Source organism: Eleginops maclovinus, chromosome 20 (genome assembly GCF_036324505.1).
Source record: "Eleginops maclovinus isolate JMC-PN-2008 ecotype Puerto Natales chromosome 20, JC_Emac_rtc_rv5, whole genome shotgun sequence".
NCBI lineage: Eukaryota > Metazoa > Chordata > Actinopteri > Perciformes > Eleginopidae > Eleginops > Eleginops maclovinus.
In genome coordinates this window covers 14,333,297-14,354,515 of record NC_086368.1, presented here as the reverse complement: position 1 = coordinate 14,354,515, position 21,219 = coordinate 14,333,297, and the positions used below count along the sequence as shown (strand labels likewise).

The window sequence follows — 21,219 nt, the reverse complement described above, 5'->3', positions numbered from 1 at the left end:
AAACGGAGCTCCACAACGAAAGGGTGAACAAAAATAGGGAATTATTGAAAGACTGATTGATTGTGTCCTGTTTTTGGGTAAACAGGAACTTTCATTTAGGGGACACGATGAAAGCGCCGAGTCCAGAAACAGAGGAAACTACGTGGAGCTTCTTTCTTTTCTTGCTGAGAACAACACAGATTTGCATTACCACCTGTACACAAACAACATGTTTACTGGGACGTCAGGCAAAATACAAAACGACCTGATTTATGCTATTGCTGAAGTGATGGGAGAAGAGATCAAAATGAAGATTAAAAAAGCACCCTTTGTCGCTGTTATGGTGGACGAGACGTCAGACGTGGGTAATGTAGCACAGCTGGCACTTGTCCTGCGTTATGTGACGGACACAGGTGTCAAGGAGCGGTTTGTCAGATAATCTGATTAATTAAGTTAACTGTAAATGCTGATGTATTGATTATAAATGCTTCGGAAATATTAATATAACTCTGTTGTACTTGACTATGTTAAGGTGATGCAACGCCCGGTTATACTGCGTTTCTGTCTAAATGTATAGTTTCTAGAGCCATGGCGTCATAATGATGGCATTAAGAGGTGGAATAATTCAGGTAGGACTGTGTAGGACATCACTGAAGGCCTAGGTGTGAAATGCACGGCCCGCCACTGATGTACAAAATATGTGTAAATTCATTCCCTAATTCTGGTGTTTCTCCAAACTCTGCCTCGCCCTCCCAAGGTGAGTCTTACAGTCCCATATTCCATGATTTAAAAAAAGCTTTTGCATTCAGTTGGAGGAGATCAACACAAAAAATATGTTTATTAGAAGTGTATAATTGATTTGCTTTTTTGTTTAAATCTAGTTACGCAAAATGTAAATTAAACATACAGAAAGAGCACAAATAAGAAATGAACATCTATATTGTTTTTCCAGGGCCCTGAAATCCTGTATCAAATTAGAATGTGTTAAAGATGTTTATGTTAACTATATATCAATCTAATCCATCATCATTTCAAGTGCTGTATGTCTTCCAGGATTGGAAAGCAAATACATTTGGTACTGTACTTGGGTGACATTCCCCCCCCCTTTTTTTTCTTTTTGTTTATTTGTAAATTTCGCTTTAAATTGATAACTTAAGCACCTTAATAACAATAGAAAAATAACGTCTGCAAAGTCAGATAATGTACCTTATTATTTATTCTAAACGAGGAAACAAAGATATGCCTATATGGTTTACTGTTTGGCTCTTGTTTAAAGTACTGGAAGATATTTGTGCTGTTTTATTATCGGAACTCGCAATATGATAAGTTGGATAAAAACGTAATTTGGTTGTAATAAATAGACACCCTAAGCATTGTGAAACCATCACATTGCCTGCTGAGTTCTGGATATTCATGTTAAGTACAAGGAGAGAATAAGAAAGCAGCTGATTTACTGTAGGGACAGAAAAATTATTTCAGAATTTTCTTTTTTTTTTTATTCTGTTTCAGCATTAGAGAAAGGGTAGAGGGTAGAGAAAATGTTGATTTCATACACAACAAATACACACAACTCAGCTTGCAAAGTACAGCAACATCAATGATCCACACTGTTCGTGAACAAAGGTAACAGCGCCAGAAAACACACACAGTAGAATGCAGCATGACACATATTATGCAAAGTCACTCGTGATAAATGTCTTTTGTACAATACACAACATTGGGATGGGTTTTCAGTCACAGTACAAGAATAATCAGAAAAGCTCACATCCAACTCTCATTGAGGTACAGTCATGCTATCGGGCTTCAAATCTGGATCTGTGTCACTCGTTGGGCCAAGACTTTATCCATGGCACTTAAACTACAATAAACGTGTTCATAGGAGTTTTATATTATACCCATTTAAGCATTATATTTTGGAAAAAAATAGAATTGCTATACATAATAATTTGGTTACATCTACCTATTTATAAATGTACTGGATGCCACCTTTGCACATCACAGTGACATGCATCTGTTGTTCCCATACTGTAGGTGTTTCCCACCAAACCAAACAAAGCTTGGTCCCCATTTGGGCTTGTATTTACAGCAGTTACATCCAGTTACATACATATATTCACAATCATGGTCCTCAGTTAGCTTCTGCATTTTTTAAAGTTGTTGGCAACATTTGCATGGACTGTTGCAGAAGTTTTCATTAGAGATCATCATCAGATTTGTGTTTGTCTGTTTGTTAGTTTGCACATCTCATGCATAAGAAGAAAAAATATAGTGTAAGGCACAGCAAACCTATAGGTATGGCATGTGGCAGTATAACATCAACAGTCACCTGCATTTGAAAAAACAAACCTTGTATGTGTGTATTACTAGTACAATTAAAGAAATAGCTTACACTTGTTTATTTGTTTTTTGCAGAGTTATAGGAGACACAAGTCTCACAAGACACTATCCCCACCATTAAAAATGTTTGTTTCCATGTTTTTGTTGTTGCATGAATTAAACTGACAACAGACGCAGGTTAAATTTGCAGGCTAGCTAATTATACCTTTCCGATGCTTTGTTAGTATTGAAGGTCATGCCACCGTTTTGACAGGGGCATCAGCACAGCACATTAGTATCAGTTTAAGTGTACTCACCATGTATATTAAGAATATTTTCTGCACTTTAACTGGCCACCTTGCAGCTCATATATTGTATGATTATGGTGGGGAACTCAGGCAGCTATCAAAGCTTCACAGCTTCAAGACTTCGTAGATAAAAACATTATTTTTACCTAGCAGAACCTATAGAAGTTTCTGGTCTAACTCTGTCTGCGTCAGTTAGTTGGTGGTGTTGTCTGAATTTGGTGAAATCAAACCACTTTTTTTCTACTATAACTCAGCCTTTCCAGTGAACGGGCAGAAATTGGATTGATGTCAGTCTTCTCATCAAACTCTCGGCAACAAAACAAACAAGCTTTTCTTTCCACAAGGTTAACCTATTTCAGCAAAGTTGTACAGCAAACTGGATGGCAGATGTGAGTGTGACTAACAGAAGAGGCTGCAGAGGAAGCCGCAGCTCATTAGCAGGATATCATGAGGCTCTGCTATGAGCTCTGGCTCAGGGAAAATCTCAAAGCTAAACCTCAGTATCGATATACTGTGTGTGTTAAGGGACTGTTACCGACAACCTGACACCTCCTCCCTTAACAGGAGCCAGAGACTGTGCAAGTCAAACTAACAGCTACGTGATGCTTTTACACCCCAACAAAAACTGAAGGGTAAACACACGCGTTCGGTCGCTCACAGGCATGAACACAGACATACCACACACTGGATTATGTTCATGGTGTCGGCTGTATTATCAGCTACGATCAATATATTCATGAGTTTTCTCGTTTGGAAATCCCTCTCACAGTGAAGGTGAGAAGCTGCAGTCGCACTTCGATTTACAGTCTACATTCAGAGATCATCTCAGTCGATTTCAGACCGATGGCTGAAATGGTCATCTTTTCTCAGCTCAACAACTGATAGGTAGAGTTCAGTTCATGTGAGCACCTCTCGTGTGCGTGTGTACAAGCTGATTGTGCATGTGAAACAGATGCGAGCCATTTGTTTTAGCCATGCTTACACATACTGTACATGGCACAGAATAGTGATCACACAAGTGTGTATCAGAAGTAAATTAACTGGTAATATATACAATACTATATTCATTTTAACACTCATTTTCTATTTGTTAATTGTGTTCATGGTATTACATGTTTTGTTCATTGAACAGCATTGAAATGACAAATTACATCATGGCGTCATGGTGGTGTTAAATGCGGTAAGGAGAGGAAACGTTTTGTTTGATAACAGAGAGAGAGAGAGAGTATTTAAATGTGAGTATACTGTCAGTCAGGGTAGATGAGGAAGCCAGAGAAGGTGCTGTATTTGTTGGTGTTCCCGCCGTGAACTTTTCCCCCATCCAACTGCACACACACCTCGTCCCCCACATCCAGGTGCAGGATGACACTGTTGGAGGCATAGTCGTAGTTCTGATCTGCATCTTGGGCGATTGCACTGGCCCTCACCTGAGACAAAGAGGAAAGACTGTGTTAACCAACTGCTAAAGAAGGGCAAATTAATAGAAATGTGAAAAAAGAGAAAGTATATAACCAATGTGACGTGGAGATCAGTTGGCATTTCAAACCGTTATTATGAAGATATGAGGCTGAGTGAAACTGTATATAACTAGGTCTGGGGGTGCTGTGGCTGACAGTCGACATCTTAACCGCATAAGTTGATATTAAATATCTTCAAGTCTGACTGTTCATATGAAAAGGAGTTAATGTTTCTCGCCCAATTTTAGTTTTAATATCTTGAAAACTTCTTTAAGCTTCTGTAGCTGAGCTACTTTTTGAAGGGTAATTTAAAATAGAGTTAGAGCCTCTGCATTAAAATGGGAGGCAGGTTACTTTGTAAAGGCAAGATAACTCCTTCTACCTGCTACTCTCTGCAAACACTATTAAGGCATTTCATATTATTGACATTCTTATTTAACTTTTTACATTTTCTTCAGAACTTCCATGTCAATAAAGCTCATTGAAATAAAATCATTTATTGCAATAAAATACATAAATACAGCAATGCTACACTTAGTAAATGTAGATTGTGCAGTTAGCTTCCATGTATATGTGTCATGGAAGTATTTTTGGCAATTTTCTTGAAAAAATATGAATGTTATGGATATTATATTTCATTAGGGAAATTTATTTAACAGTCTCTCATCCATATGTCCTTATGAGCCTCTGCTCCCATAATCTCTGCTGAATCTCAGCTCCTCTTGTAGCCCCAATACACTTATGATCACATAGGCGGCATGTTCACTACAGCTATCTAAATGTTAATCGCTTGTTTGAGGAGATAGTCATTGCAGAAATATGTATTAGCATGTAACATTAAGAAAGTATGTATCCATATACAGTAGCAGTGGTCTAACGCAGGGTTGTTAATAAGAATAATCCAAATTGAAACAGGACATGTTTAAGATCGAGTGTTTTATTTCACAGGCTGATGACTTTAATGGGTTTATCTTTTTTTTGTATCTTTATGACAGTATCCCATCACTGGACCAGTGTGTTCATGTTATCTAGATGTAACTGGTTTCATTTTATTTCCTGTTTCATTCTGTGATCTTGGTGTAAAGTCATCAGTACAGATGCCTTCCTGTCCACTGGTTAGATAGATGAGATGTGCACTGATCTCTGGCCTCAAACCTCTATCTGAGACCACAACCTTTCTTAGCCGCCATCAATTTTCTAGAGGATTGTTGCTCTCACACCTGATCCACCTGTTGCAGCGAAGAGGCTGATGGGGATTGCAGGAAGGGCATCAGGGAGGACATCAGTCCATTTGTGGAGCAATATCAGTAAACACAATGAAAGTGCAGACATACACACAGTGGGTGTGGGTACCTGGATATTTTTTGTCGCAGGTAATTTCAACAATTGTTAATGATAATAGGTTGGCATATTTTCACCTTGTCACTGATCAACTTAATCGTAAACAGTTCCCTATTTGTCATCCGGTCGATATGTTTTCATGTATGTGTGGCACTGATTAAATCCTATAAATTGACTATTATTTTAGCTCTACTCTTCACCAGCTCCTGAGAAAAATATCTGTCTTTTAGCTACTGAACGATTCTTTAGGTTTACCTGCAACTTTCTTACCCGCCAGCTACAGTTTTACATTTTGCTGGTGATAATGAACCAGAACAGAGAGCAGAAACTCACAAAAATGCTTCACAGCCAAATGTGAAACTGTTATGTAGTAAGTGGCTTCATTGACACTTTTAGATAATGTAAAGTTATCTGGCTACGTATTATATAAAATAATTTTTAAAAAGCAAGTAAGCGACTTACTGTATGTGTATTATATTTAGCAATTTGAATTGGTCACCTTTATCTTTGAGTTTTAAAATAACATGAGGAAACTGAAATAAAATGTAAAAACAAAAAACCAATGAATATATATATATATATATATATATATACATATATATATATATATATATATTAATCTAAACCTTAGCAAGGACAAAGACGTTAGAATGACAACACACCCTCAAAATGACCAATAAATCTAATCAACACCACACAGTTACAACAAGAGCCATTATCATATTCATAAACTGCCATTCATGCCATACAGCAGTTGCTGTTATTGAACACAAACACACTGAAGATGCATCATCTAGTGTGAAGAACACACAACCTGGAGCCTGACAGTTTCAAAAATTAATACCGTCTGATGAGCTATTCCTCACCCTTTTTATCTCCATCTGGACAGGTTAATGTGTGAGGATGTCTGATTAAAACATAGGAATGAACATGATGCTGGGGCTGTAATGGTAGGACCAGCCGTTAAAAAGGGAGTCGTTACATCTGAGGATTACCTCACATGTTTACAAAGCACTTAACGTAAATATGATACCGCAGAACTAATGATGGCTGCATATTCCAAGATCATAATGTTCCCATACATGTTGCTATTGAGAAGAAGTTTCATTATGACCTGAATGAAGAAACCCCTACAGTAGCCTTCACAGTCCTAATGTTTCACACTAAATATGTGCAAAGAGCTTTCTCTTTTTTAGCAAATAGGACAGCCTCATTCATCATTCAGGTGTTTCTGTTAAATTCTGAGATGTTTTCGCATCAAATAAGCAAATCTGCTGATAATAAATTGGACTATCATTTGGTAAGTAAGCAACTATTCAAGCAGATGATTAATTCTATAGTGGAAGTAAGTACACAAGCACATACCTATTAATGAATGCAAATATGATACACTCACTCCATCCTTGTCTCTTGCTCTGGTCCATCATCTCCACCAGTCATCAAGAGGACAAATTAAGAAAGTCTACAACAACACATTTCTACTCATCCTCCATAAAATGGTGAGTTTTATTCCCACCCATTTACTCAACTCAGAGTTGTATATTTCTCCATACAGGCGTTTCTACAATGTAAAGAAGGTGAACATTTTTATCCCCCAAGTCGGGAAATGAATCGGTGCATTTCCTTTGTTTTAATTCAACTCACATCACTTAATTGTTGTCTCTCCCTCTACACCTCACGTCCCTTCCATCACCCCTTTCCCATTTGCAACCCCAACGCTATCTCTTCATTCTGGACCCATCTATCCATCTTTTTGTGTCCTTACAATCCAATTAGATGCAGGTCACGTACACATTTTCTCGCCCCCGCCATGGCAGTGTTGGTGGGAGCCGCGACTAAGTGTGTCCCTGTCCGGTCTAAATCGGATTGATTAACGGCGTGCTGCTGTGGCAGGTCTCCTGAGGACCCCTACATCCCTCCCCACATCCCCCTCTGCAGCATCCCTCACCCCTCCCTACCCCAAAACACGTCAGGGTGGGCTATACACGGCTGCCGGCTACGGTAATTGGTAGTCGGATAGCCATGGCAGCTCCCAGCCTAATAGGTCCAACTCCTCAATAACTCCATACAATCACAATAAATGGGGGCACAGGATAGGCTACGTTGGTCAAATGGGCCCATGAAACACTAGCAAGGGGTCAGGATAAGATCCCACACACACACATATATATATACACACACACACACACACACGCACTCCATCTCGCTCTCCCTCTACATCAGCTCTCTTTGTTTTTTATGAATCTCAAGTGAACACCTGAATAAAACCACGCAGCGTATGAGACATGCTGTTATTTTACTTTTGGACTGTTTTGCTCTGGAGGGACTGAACAGCTCCCCTGAGTAGACCTAATAGGTTTTAGGAAAAATATAACAGCAAAGAGATTCTGACATCTAGTACGTCCAACATCTGTCTACATGGTTGAACGGCAGGATTCCCCTGACAGTGTAGACTCTAGAGTTAGAGGCTGACAGGCTGCTGTAACCTGCTATAAATACATACAATATACAGTTACAATTAAAAGCTTGTTTACCTCTTTGCATGTGCATACATTACATTAGTGCAATTAATCTTAATGAGTGTGTGATAAACTGCATGCATGACATTTTGAAAGACTGCAAAAAGAAAGTACAAGATCTCTTTTAAATGTCCATAAAAAAGAATATCATACAATTTGCAAACATTAAATACTTAAGATGGATAGATCCTGAAACTATATAAAAACAAAGAGTACGATAAGATGAGACTGCTGGGTTCTGCGTTCTCGTATCCCCCATGTTTAAGGATCATATAGGTTGCAGCAGTGATATTCACACCACCTCATTGAAATGGCCTTTTAAATGTGAACATCAGCTAATTATATTTGCCAGCCAAAAGGACACAATGTTATTTATGGCTTTTTATGGTTGACTTCATTATAAGACACGCAGGTTTACTTATCCTCGACTCCACTAGACAGTGGAGATGCTGACATTTAATGTGTTATGTTTATGATTAATTCATGGTTACATTCACCCTATTTATAATACCCCAATGGACACTGTAGCTATTTTATACATTTTAATGCACACATTTTTAACAGTGTGGCATTAAAGATATTATCACAGTCATCAAAATAGGTTGATAATGAAATAGTAGTCTTATGCATCAACGTTATCAAACCACAACATTCATATAATTCCCAGGGATAATTTTCCTCTGCATACATTAACTGTGTGACTGTACACTCTAGGTATCCAACAAATGTCTCTAACTGATCTTACTTTTACCGATTGCCTTAAAAAATACTTAAATGTAGCTAAGATTTTAAAGATTTTTTGTTTTAAATTCCCGCTTTGAGTGAAATACTTTCAACTGATCATTTAAACATTGTTTCATTAGAGTTCATTGTTAACTTAAGGATATAAAATAAATACTACCTCCAACACTGTGCAATATACTATAATTTCTCTGACCAAGCCCGAGCCTTTGACATAGCAGAGCTGCAGGTCTGGCTGTCAGAAACAATCACAGTGAAATCCTTTTTTTCTCAAAGTGTGTAGGAAGCACCGGGGCTTTGAGAGTGAAAACAAGGGGGAAAGGCAAATCAGGATTATTGTCAACAGCGGCAGAGATTGATAGCGACAAGGGAGTGAGTTTCTGTCTGTTGGCTCAATGCTGTTCTGACTTGATCTGCTGCTGCTGGGGAGAAGGGAGGCCCGCGGGACAATAGAGAAGATTACACTGCCTCCGCTTTTGATTAGGGGCCAACACTAAATGGGGAGCGAGCAGTGGAGAGGACTCAGAAAGGTGTAAGAGTGAGAGGAAATTGACAGCATAGAAATAATTCACAGACGATGCTAAATGCTCAATAAAATCTACATTTCAGCTGTGTTCCACTGATTTGTGTGACGTTTTTAAGGGCTGACATACTGTATTTCAAATTTATTTGACCAAAGATTTTCATCATTTTTATGTGTATCGACCCAATATCAAAGTGTGTGTTCATGATGTTTATGTCTGAGCTTTGTCTCAGTGAAAAATGATTGGAAGGAGGGCGAGGGTAAGACAGACAAAATGATACTTAGTTTAAAAGAAGAAGAGTATAAAAGCAGAAATTTGTACAAGAACATTTTCACAGGCGAGCAGCTGCATACTCCTTTAACAGTCTAAGCACATGATTCGGGTAAAGAAAGCCAAAGTTGAGAGGGGCTTTGAGTGATGGGGAGGGAGCCTGTTGGATAACAAACTGATCAAGCATGCCTGCTTCAGAGGAAGGGTGGGTATAAATGAGGTTGGGGAGGCTGGCTGTCCATGAAGTGTGTTATTTTTTCAGTTTTGTTTTGTTTTCTCGGTGGTGCCTTGATCCTCTGGTAATAAAACTGACAGGATTCATTCACTGTGATGTACAGACCTCTCAGAGCAGAGCGAGGCGATTGAGACAGGGTCTCTTAAACTTACCTGAGGGACCTCTAAGGGTAAACTGGGAGAGAGAAGAAGGGCAATTGAAATGGCCCTTTTTGTAAAAGCTGCTGTGTTCTCTCTGCCTCCCCCCTTGTGCAGCCTGAGATATCCTGCTTCTATTATGCAGGTCAGCATGTAACCCTTCTCCTGCACTGCAGACTCACACACTAATTGGCATACTAAATGTTAATATTTTGCCATGACACTCAAGACCCAAGGTGTCAAGATGTTGATTAAAAAGTCTCTAATTGGCTCTAGACTGAAACCTTTGAGGGTAGAGGAGATGCTTTAATTGGATATAAATGGATTCTGTAGATGGCCTACCTGCAGAGCATCAGCTAGATCAAAATCTTCAGCCCCTGAGTTAAATGATAGTATTCCTTTATGACATATTGTTTACTGCCTTTTTATTAGCTATCTGTTTGTTTTACAAAGTGCACAGGGACACAAACAGCAACACTCGATCATTATAAAAGAGCTGTTTTCAGGTCAGTCGCTTATCTCTCTGTAATTCTAATATAAATGCACTTAAACATTTTTACAATACAATATACATTTTCTACCTTCATGTTACCTTGTCATTATCAAACACTGAAACACTGCTGTTTGTAAAAGCAACAAAATACTGCTGCTTGATAATGAGGGGAAATAATGATATAATGAGGAGGCAAAAGGAAAGCACAACAAAGTCTCGACAAAACACGGTAACAACCAGCCGAGTCGTTTTAGTCGGTGGAATATAATGGCTGAGGCCATTATAAGGGAAACATATAGTCAAATAATGGCTGTGTGCATGAGCATGTGCATAAATGTGAGTCTGAAAAAGACAGGAAGACAAAACAAGGGCAAGCTGCAGGGTATATGAGAGGACGCTTTCTGTTTGCTCTACAAGAAACGCTGTCTGAAAGGAAGGACTTTTATCCTTTATCACAGAATGTTCCCCATTATAATGGGATGCCATTGTGCCTGACACATATGCAATGCACCACAAAAATTGTTCTTATTATTAATTAATCTACCAACACTCACGATTGTTGAAGGAAAAAACCACCGCTATAAAAAAATTAAATAAATTAGTGCCACATGAGGCCCATGTTAACACCTTTCCTGCCAGATTATAATCAGGAGCCTTCACTTCTCAGAGGAGCTGCATCACACCTACATACCGGAGGCGAGCTGTTCCTTGCCTCTAATTGAGTCCAAGCTTGTCATCACCACAACTTGTATATTTAATTATGTAATTAGCTCTCATATCTTATTAGCTTATTTTGTAATGTACACACATGTACCTTCATTACCAGTTTGTACTTTTCTGCTTGTTGAAAGTGTTAGACATCTTCTTCCCACAGGCTGCTCAATGGTAACCTCACTGACACTCACCCTGAAATCTTCTGGAAACAGGACATGTGCTGCCATATTCAGCATAAGTTTTAAACTAGCTTCTGTTTTCTAGCTTCTATCCTTTTTACAAAATGTTAACTTTAATGTGCACTCCACATTTCAAAAGAATGGGCCCTGAATGTGGAAACAACATGGATGCTACAAATTGTATTTCAAAACTGTGTTACCAATATTAGCATGACAACGAGGAACAAGGAACAGATCATGTAAGCCATGAGAAGCGTACACATTTTTTTGCTGGCTTGTCATGTTTTTGTCATGACTTGAGGGGTAAAGTCTTTGGGATTATTCAGGACGATTTATGAAGTGTGGGAACACTTAAAATGTAGGTGGCACTTCTGCCCTATGATTCAGATCTGCTCCATTATGTGGTTCTGTTTTGGCCCATTCTAACCTTTCACCAAGTTTCATGATGATCCGCCCAGTGACAGACAAACATATATAAAATATAAAATGAAAAAAAACAAAACAGCATATGCACCTACTAGGAAACTACATATCTATAATTCCCCCCGTTCCCCTTTAATACATATTATTTTAAACTTTATTTCCCCACTTTTAATTATTCTTTCCCTCCAACCTTTACACCTTACATGGTTAGGATTGAGCCCCATGTCAGAGCATTTTAATAAGGCACAGCTTTGTCCCCCCCGTAGGTCAGATCCAGCCTAATGCCACTGCCACATAATGAGGTCACCATGTCAATATCATATGAGATGCTACTATACTACACTAATGTCATAAAAACTATAGTGTGTGTGTGTGTGTGTGTGTGTGTGTGTGTGTGTGTGTGTGTGTGTGTGTGTGTGTGTGTGTGTGTGTGTGTGTGTGTGTGTGTGTGTGTGTGTGTGTGTGTGTGTGTGTGTGTGTGTGTGTGTGAGGGTGGCATAGCAGACCTACAAACTGACCAGACTAGTTTCTATCATATATTGGCCCAGCCATAAATATTCACACTCTCTCTCCATGCTCATCACTGTAAAGGGCAAAGTACATATTGGTGGTGAATTATATATCCATTGAAAAGGTCATCTACCTCAACACCAATCTTTTGATGAGTTATGGGACAAGATGAGTGAAGAGGATTCCTTGCATTGAGTGATTCATTTTGTCTTCATCAGATACACCTTTCGTTTTGTTATCACTAACGGCTGGGATCACGATTCTGATTTGTTTCATTATGCTAGTTATCCCGTCTCATAAACTCCTCAATTCACCAGAGGACAAAGGATGCTCTCGTGTTGCTTTTTCTGCCCTCCCCCCTCTTTGTCTACTCTCCTGTGAATATTCATCCATCTGTCTGTGACTTTGTCTCTGTCTGTCTGCAGGGACAAGTCAGCTCACTTGTCTGTGTCCTGCCTGGCCCCACAGTGATCTCTTCTCAGGATGTGTCTTATTATCAGCTCCCTTTGGCAAGACATTGATCAACACCACACATATCAGTCTGACAATTGTCACACACATACATACACACACCTCCGTAAATGCTGCAAAACACATTGTCAAAAGGCATCGCTAATTTTAAAGGAACATTTTAAAACACTGGTAAATATATAAGTTTGTATGGTAAATAAGTGGAGCAAATATTATGTTAGCTAAGCCTAACAGTTTGGCCCAAGTCTTCCCCATACCCGGCAAGATATAAGCCAGGGAGTAGGGATGTGTTTCCTATTGGCAAGAGTCTGATTCATTTGTAAAATTATACAAGGGTTATGATTCAATTTATTGCACTATATTGTGATAGCTTTTATCTTTATCTTTATTTTATAAAAACGACAGCCCTGTGTGCATAGAATCTGAGAAATACTTTTTTTATGCAATCAGTGGGATGTGTATGTATCACAGTCCTTGTATAACATCAAACACCAAAGCACTGCTTTTTGTGTAATCTGAGCAACATTTGTCTGTATCATTTCTTTAAAATGGGGATTGCTTGCTGGATTCTTTAGCTAAATGAATTAAAGTTTATTTGTGTAACATGCAGAAAATCCCTGTTTTAACACCTGTGGCTGTCAGCATTCATCATTCTGTTGCTCTACTCAAACTCACGCGTTGTTGTGGTTTAGGCTGGCTGCTGTTGGCTAATATTGAGTTGCTTGCTTACACAGATTTCTGTTGTGCTAATGTTACCAACAGACTTTCTTGAGTGTACAACGTAAGCTAAGTCATTTAGAGTCGCTGGGTTGATCCTACTGATAATAGTTTCTTTGCAAATAAGCCTTACGAAGCAACCAATGCCTATTATTTGTTTTTTTCTTCATTGTGCTTTTGTTTTCCATAACTAATATGGACATATGACAATGCTGTTGATGGTAAATGATAAAAATAGTAATTATAATTATGATGGCTATTGTCTTGATCATCTTAATTATCATAGTTTGCATAAAAACTGGATGAGAATTACACTGTGTTGTTATCTGAACATGCACTTTTGGGAATTTATTTCTTACCTTATTATTGTTCCTTTCACCCGGGAAACTGGGTGTATGTATGTACATATGTATGTGTATGTATAGACTTTTCTTTATTTGTGTGCATATTTAATTATTGATTTATATTTTCTTTTTTTTTTAATCCTGCAACTGAGTAATGGGAGGGCTACTCTTTGTATAAGCTATGCTTTCTGCCCTCCCGCTTCTACTAACTTTGTTTGCTTGACAGAATCAAAAATTGTCTGCATTAATATTGTAATAGTAGAATAAGAAAATAATAATCAAAAAAACCATGCAGCATAGTTACAGCTAGCAGGCTGTAGTTGGATCTTCTTATCTAACTTTTGGCATAAAGTGAAAAAGTGTGTTTCCCACACCAAATAAACTAGTCCTTTAATGCATTTTCTCTCTCCAAATCTTCATGAACAAAATAATCATTCAGAAATATTCATAGTAGTAAAGTTTTCACAAGTTTCTAAAATGACAAACTTTTTCAGCGTTATCCTCAAGGTGTTTCTTTTTGACCTAGCAGGTTTTACTCCGCTCTGAGAGCAATTTTTCATTCACAGAAAAAACATGAGGTGCAATGAAACTGAGAGGGCAAGATCAGCACTGAATTGGGTTAAATAATTTAGTTGATGGAAAAGATAATTAATTGGGGAAGGAGTCAATAGCCAGTGTGGACATTAAAAGTGTGCGTCTGTGCGTGCGCGCGCGTGTGTGTGTGTGTAAAAGGAGGGGCTCAGGTGGAGGGGAGAAGATCTCATCTAAAAGCTATGAAAGATTTAACAGCGAGAGAAGACAGGAATGACAATGTCTGTGAAGGCATGCAACAAACCAAGTCCCCCAATTATATCTGCCATTTGACTGTCTGTCCTCTTTACTCTGCACTTTATGCACATCCTATACAATGAAAGAGGTTATAACTGTTTTTATGGACTTGATCCGCCACAAAAAGATCTGTGATGTGTGCATTTATAAAGTCTATAAAACCAAGGCAGTAAAGATCATCTTGGATGGGATTACACCAGCTAGCCCAGCGGTGTAAAAGTTTGGGGTGCCAATGGCTCTTTTCCTCCCTTACTATCCACCTACCCTTACTTCCGGCATTCTTTCTCAGACCACTCCTATCGGCAATCGACTGGCAGCTTGCACAACTGCTACGTTATTGGAGTGATAAATCTTTCCATAGACAAACAGATGACAAAGGTCCCTTTACCCCCTCCACTGTCTGGGCTGTTTAGATTTTACATTTTATACTGAGCATCATGTTGCTTGGATCTTAGTTGTGAACTATTGTAAATGAATTTGTTGAATGTGGTGAATGTGAGACCACAGGTCAACAAACAAGTGATTGGCTTTTCTGCAGATTCATTAATTGATATTATTTTTTATCCTACCAATGTAAAGCATTGTGAACATGCTCCTAGTGCGGAGGGCTCATGGAAGACGGGCAAAATGTCCTTTCAATCTTGTAATGTTAAGAAAAGAAACACCAAAATATTTCACTGCACTCATTTTGACCACATTTGACTGAAATGTGTTGACAGTTAAACCAGGTTGGTCCTGGGGATCTGCAGTAAAATCTGCAGATATTGGGTAACACTGGGTATTCTGCATATTATGTGCAGCACATACTGCATTTAGGGACGTTTCACTGAAAACTGCTGAGCTGTCCCCTGTTGAATGCTTACTGGGCCTCTCACTGAATCTTAATGTTTTAAGATTTAGAGCATATCAATGAAGAGCAGCCCAGCAGGATGAAGGTCTGCTCACAAGCAAATTGCTGTCTGATCATGTACCGTGTAAATTATGTGCAGAGAAAACCCTGTTAGCCATCAAACACTCAGCCTACTTTGACTTGTACCAATGCAGTGCATTCCTCTGTGGTAATCCCCAGGACGTCACTCTTCTGTTCTGCAGCACACATGTCAGATTCAGGGCTCCTCCACAAAGTCAGGGCTTAGTACTTCAAGCTTGTCACGGATCTCCAGATGGAAGCATTCAAGGCTTATTTGCAGGCATTTGTACTTGTTTATTTATTAGTGCTAAAGTCACAGTTCCTCAGAGGACAGTAGCCAGCTGTTGCATTTTGGCTTTGCTCCACCGAGACCTGGAGGATTGTTATCCTCTTGATCGCTTGGCTGTCACTCTCTCTTTGTCTCTCTCCCTTTGTGTGCAAGTTATACAATTAATTACTGTTTTCTTGTTCAGTGTAAAGCTGCTCTTAGTCCCACCTCTGTATTCTACTTTCATCCTGCACTCATTTATGCTTTGTCCTGATCAAAGACTGAGAGGGTTGATAATTCTTCTTCATATAAGAGATTGGAAACAGCTTTAGTGATTTCCTTTTGGTTTATTTTCTAAGAAACAAGCCTTGTGATACTTGTGTTGGTTATTTGGTTTGTTTTGTGCAAACTCTGCTTTAGACATTACTTCTTCAACTCTTTAATGTGATGCTCTTAAAACTCTATTGTTTAAGAAAAAACCACAAAATATTTTTGGATGCCCATGGTAATGCAGCAGCAGTCTTTTCAACAAATGCCCTTAAGCGATGTGTTTACTTTATGTTTAAGCCCTGAAAGGTCTGTAGGATATATCTTGCCAGTTAGAAGAAAACGAGGGAAGTTGTGCAACAGGGTTTCAAAGTCTGCAGACAGAGGAGACCCTGTAGACAGACAGGTTCACATTGGACTTTGACATGAGACTGCTGCGTGCTTATTCTAATATATTCATAGTTAAAGTAGGTTTGTTGTTGCCTATGTACTGTGCCTTAGACATTTTTTATTATAACCATGCCAAACATGGTACCCTGACATTAACAAATAGCTATTTTAACCCAAAGTAGTATCTTTCTCCAGCTTTTAACTTAACTTGAAGTTGCTTTTGTGTCTAACTATAACCAAATCTTATAAGTAGAATTACTATTTTCCTAAAAAATGATGTGAAAACTCATACAAAAATTATTCCTTTTTTATCATCACTGTAAGAATATCCATTTGGACATCAACTTTTATAAATCGTAGTGATTAACTACTTATAGTTCGGCCTAACATTACCAAACTTTATTGGTATCATATTAGAAAAATAGTTTTATACTTGCATTCTTTGAGTTTCAACCATTTGGAAGCATCAGCTCAGAAAACATTTATCCATGCCAGATAAAAGTGCTGTGTTATTGTGTCCAATGCTGCTAGCTGCACGGAGTGACACTGAATCAAACTCTGTAATATGACTGCAAAAGATTTTCCCTATTTTGGTTGATTAATATCTGCAGAATGAATGTTTGTTTGAAAATGTGGAGCTTTCAGATCACAGTATCACTTCATAGACACAAACACAGACCCGCTCACCTGCCCGTTCTTCTTCAAGTCAGCCCACATGCTCGTCCCGTCACCTCCTCTCATCAGGACATGATAGGTGAAGTAGTAGATGCCAGGCAAGGGGCAGGTGAACTTGCCGGTGCTCGGCTCGTAGTAGTTCCCTACGTTGGTGACCACGTCATCAAACTTCAGTATTTCACTCCCTTCATGTTGTTTTCTGAGGCCTGCGTAAAAGGCAATTTTGGGACTGTAGAAGGATTGCCCGTAGCCTCCGGGTCCAGGCCCCGGTGGACCAGGTGGGCCGGGCTTGCCAGGCTCTCCAGGGGGCCCTTTAGGACCTGGAGGACCAGGAAGTCCAGGGGTTCCTCTGAACCCCTGTTTGCCCCTGCGGTTTGAGAAGTCTGGGGGCTGAGGGGAGACGGCTGTCAGCTCTCCCTGTGGGGGGGTGAAAGTGTCACACACCATCTTGCAGCTCCCAAGCATCTCGTAATGCGTGCCCCCTCCTCCGGACCCTCCCCCCTTGGTGGTGTGAACCAATAGGGGAATGGCCACCAGCAGGACAAGGACCATGGCCACACCGACTCCAGCCCCAATCACACGTTTCTTGCGGCTGAGCCGGGAGGCGGCCAGCGTGAGAAAGTCCTCCTCCCCCTTCGCTGGAATGGTTGTGCCGGCCAGACTGAAAGCTAAAGAAACTAGGCCTACTGGATCGATAAAGTGGAGAAGGACTTGTGTGGGGCAAAGAAAGAAAATGGGGGGGGTGATTCTAGGAGCAGGACAGGCAAGTCTCAGACAGGAGAGAATCAGAAGTCAGGGCCAAAGGACAAATAGGTTTTTCCATTTCTTGGTTTTCAGTAAATTGTATCCTTTTTTAATTTTTTATGTTTTCCTTTGTTCACAATGTCAGAGGACTAAAGATAGTACATAATTTTGCAAGTCAAAAAATATTTTAATATTTTAACAAAAACTGAGCATTACCGGTGGATTTTAGGCAAGTGCTTTTCTTTTTCCAGCTCTGTGGACGTGGTGGCTCCAGTGAAAGCTTCAGTTTCTCAGGCGGCGAGCTGTCAGGTGGGGTCTACAGTATTCCCACTGGAGTTCATCTCACCCTCCACATATAGGGATGGGCGCTTTACTTGTCTGTCCAGGAATGAGAAGAGAATAAAAGAGGAAACCGCAAAATCTCTGCTACTTTTCTCCCCTATTGTGTTTTTTTTTATTGGCCTTCACCCCTCTTCTCTCTCTCTATAAATTGTTGTTGTAGGGACCTTCCATTCAAAGTGCAGATTTCCTACAGGTCATAAAGAGACAAATTGTGAGGAAAGGGCAGGCCAAAATGCATTGAATGTGGAATCTTGTTTTAAAGGCAACTTGGATGACGCCGAGAACATTTTCACTGAATCTAGAAGGAAAAGAACAAGCATACACAAACATATAATTATAAAATAACCAACAAAACCAGATACATTTGCTCTAATATATTAACTTTTATCTTAACAAATATATGAATAAATGCATCAAACTAATTAATTCATTTTTAATCAACATATTATTATATATTATATTATTCAATATACCACACTATTTTTATTCAATCATACAGCAGGTTTCATTACTGATCAAAAAATAAATACATAATTTAATTATAAAACAAACTGAGATTATATTGTAGCTTCGTGTTGATATTATTACAGGCCTGCATTTAATATGCTCTACAAACTCGTTTAACAGCAAAAATATACTACTAATACTTATGTACTTATCCTATTTTGTTCAAATTATCACTACATTTTAAACACTCGTGGAGGTGTTATCATAGCAAAAGGAAATAAGGATTTCAGCAGCAAACTTTTAAGAAACACATATCGTCTTACCTAGTTTTTTCCTCTTCTTTCCTTCCCGGTTCTTGGTGTTTTTAATGCCGCGGGTTTAGATGGGAACGCCGCAGCAAAACTGCTCCAGAACCGGAATGAAAATCCCTCCAACACTGAGCGCTTTCACCGTCGCATCGGGAGAAGTTGCGATGCCGTACAAACTCACAAATCTCAATAAAACACTAACAATTTAACTTGATCCAGGACTCGAGCATGGTCGCCGGTCGGCACCGTCCAAAAATGCTGACAGCAGCTCCAAGCAGACAAGGAGAGAATACCAAATGAAAAAGAAAGAGATACGATAAAATAATTAAAAGTGTTGTCGCACTCCTTCAAAAAAAATCACACATTCTCACGAGTTACTTTGAGATACTTTCGCCCTGCGGAAATCCCGCTGCAGAGCGACTTTATTTGCAGAGCAACAGTTCACTCACTTGTTGTATTTTCCGTCCTGCTTCTCTCTCCTCAGCATCTGCCTACTACTGCTCCCCCCGCCATCCCTCCGTAACACACACACACACACACACACACACACACACACACACACACACACACACACACACACACACACACACACACACACACACACACACACCCTCCCATCCTGCGTGTGACCTTTTCATAAATTAAAATGACTACATCTGTTTAATAGTTTAATCAAAGTTTGTCGCTTTCTCTTAAAATATTGAAGATTTATTTGTAGACATAAAACAAAAAACTGACATGATGATCATATTTTTAATATAAATGTTTGTGTGTTTGACATAATAACACCTGCAAACTGCAATAGTGATCAATTAATGTTTATTATTGTGTACCATCTCACTAGTTTATTTCTAGCAGAAATGTATTATGGTCTTGCTTGGCCATTAAAGGTTTTCAAGCATACATGAGTAAGATGTACTGTAGCTACTTGTGGTGCTTTTAGGCTGAATGGCAGGTGTGAGGAGACATGTAGTAAAACGATGTGGGCTGCAGATGTGATACTGACGCGCATCACGCAGGATGTTGAAGTAAAAAGGATAAGGTGAAAGGACGAGAGGGGTGTTCTCAGGGTTGTTGTCAATGTCTGTGTTTCTGTAGCTTTCAGACCTCGTTAGAGATGAAAGATGTATTGCTGCTGACAGGCCCCTCCCCTCCGTATCCTCCTGGTCTTTTTCTCATCTTTTCCCTCTCTCAGACTTTACGTTTATAGCATTTACAAACTAGTTATAATTTAGTTATTTCTGAGTGCTTATGCCTGTTATATAGCAGAGCTTTCGTTCAAGGTTGGGGTTAGGACTTTATTAGTAACACACACCGAACTTCCGAAACATATGTGGCTTGAAATGCATTATTTGCTTAAATTTGATAAAGAACTATATATCAGGCGGTATATACACAAGACACAGGCAGCAAAGTGTTTAGGCAGCCCCCGGTCCTCTAAGGCACAAGTGTAGTTGTATGAACTGTCAGTTCTACTTCTCATTTATTCATCTCCAAACTTCAGGAGAGTGTAGCAGATATTGAATATGGATCAATAGATCACTCCTCAGAATGCATACTGTCAGCCGACTGAGCCCTCAGGCAGAAGCCAAGCCTCTGGTCACATTTGCATTTGGAGATAGAAAATAACTACTGCTTGTCAGAAAGTGGAAAACTGTGCATTCTCTGCATTCTTACAAAATTGGCAAATCAGGTAAAGAGGTTGAAGTCTGCAATTGTGAGTATATGCTTTTAACAGTGTATAGGCTACTTTCTGCTTTTATCCACTGCATTCCTGGCTGTGCTTCTTTATGCGCCCTTTATGGCATGTGCGTGAGATGCTATATGCAGACATATGTAATTTACATTTGAGCTCTGACACACTGGTGACACACTCAGAAGCTCCTTGGATTTAAATTATTATTGCCAAGAAGGGAGGACAATTTAGAGAGAATGAGGTTTTTAGAGCCCTATGAAATATTAACTAAGCCAATGAATATATCAGCTGTGAAGCGATAATGTCTGTCTCTGATTCTGTTTCCTCTTGATATATGATATCATGTTCTTGTCTGTAATATATCATCCTCTCCTGTGTTTACTTAAAACTCAGGTTCACAGAAAGAAACTGTTGGATTTTTTTCTTGTGATTTACACAATTTCATTTTACAAAATATTTGCGGGTTACATCTTCTTCCTTGTCCTTGACACTGATTTCTCTTTTATGACCTTCATGTGTCTGAGCTGTGAAGATTTGATTGATATATAAGGGCTTTACAGCAACAACAGATCTGAAAACCAGAGGGCTACAGGGTTAACTCTGATGGGATATGGCTGCTGTTGTTAACACAACGGTCTGCTGACTCAATCCTATATGTATAAGCAA

General features: G+C 39.2%; 1 protein-coding gene across 1 annotated transcript; it reads right to left on the bottom strand.

The window, feature by feature from the left end:
* Window positions 1-1,549: 1,549 nt before the first annotated feature.
* c1ql4b (complement component 1, q subcomponent-like 4b) lies at window positions 1,550-19,291 on the bottom strand. Its single transcript, XM_063911317.1, has 3 exons — window positions 18,873-19,291; window positions 17,029-18,400; window positions 1,550-4,030 (listed from the first exon to the last, which is right to left on the bottom strand). The coding sequence occupies exons 2-3, from the start codon at window positions 17,566-17,568 to the stop codon at window positions 3,851-3,853; spliced, it is 720 nt and encodes a 239-aa protein (XP_063767387.1). The 5' UTR covers window positions 17,569-18,400; window positions 18,873-19,291; the 3' UTR covers window positions 1,550-3,850.
* Between the last annotated feature and the right edge of the window lie 1,928 nt (window positions 19,292-21,219).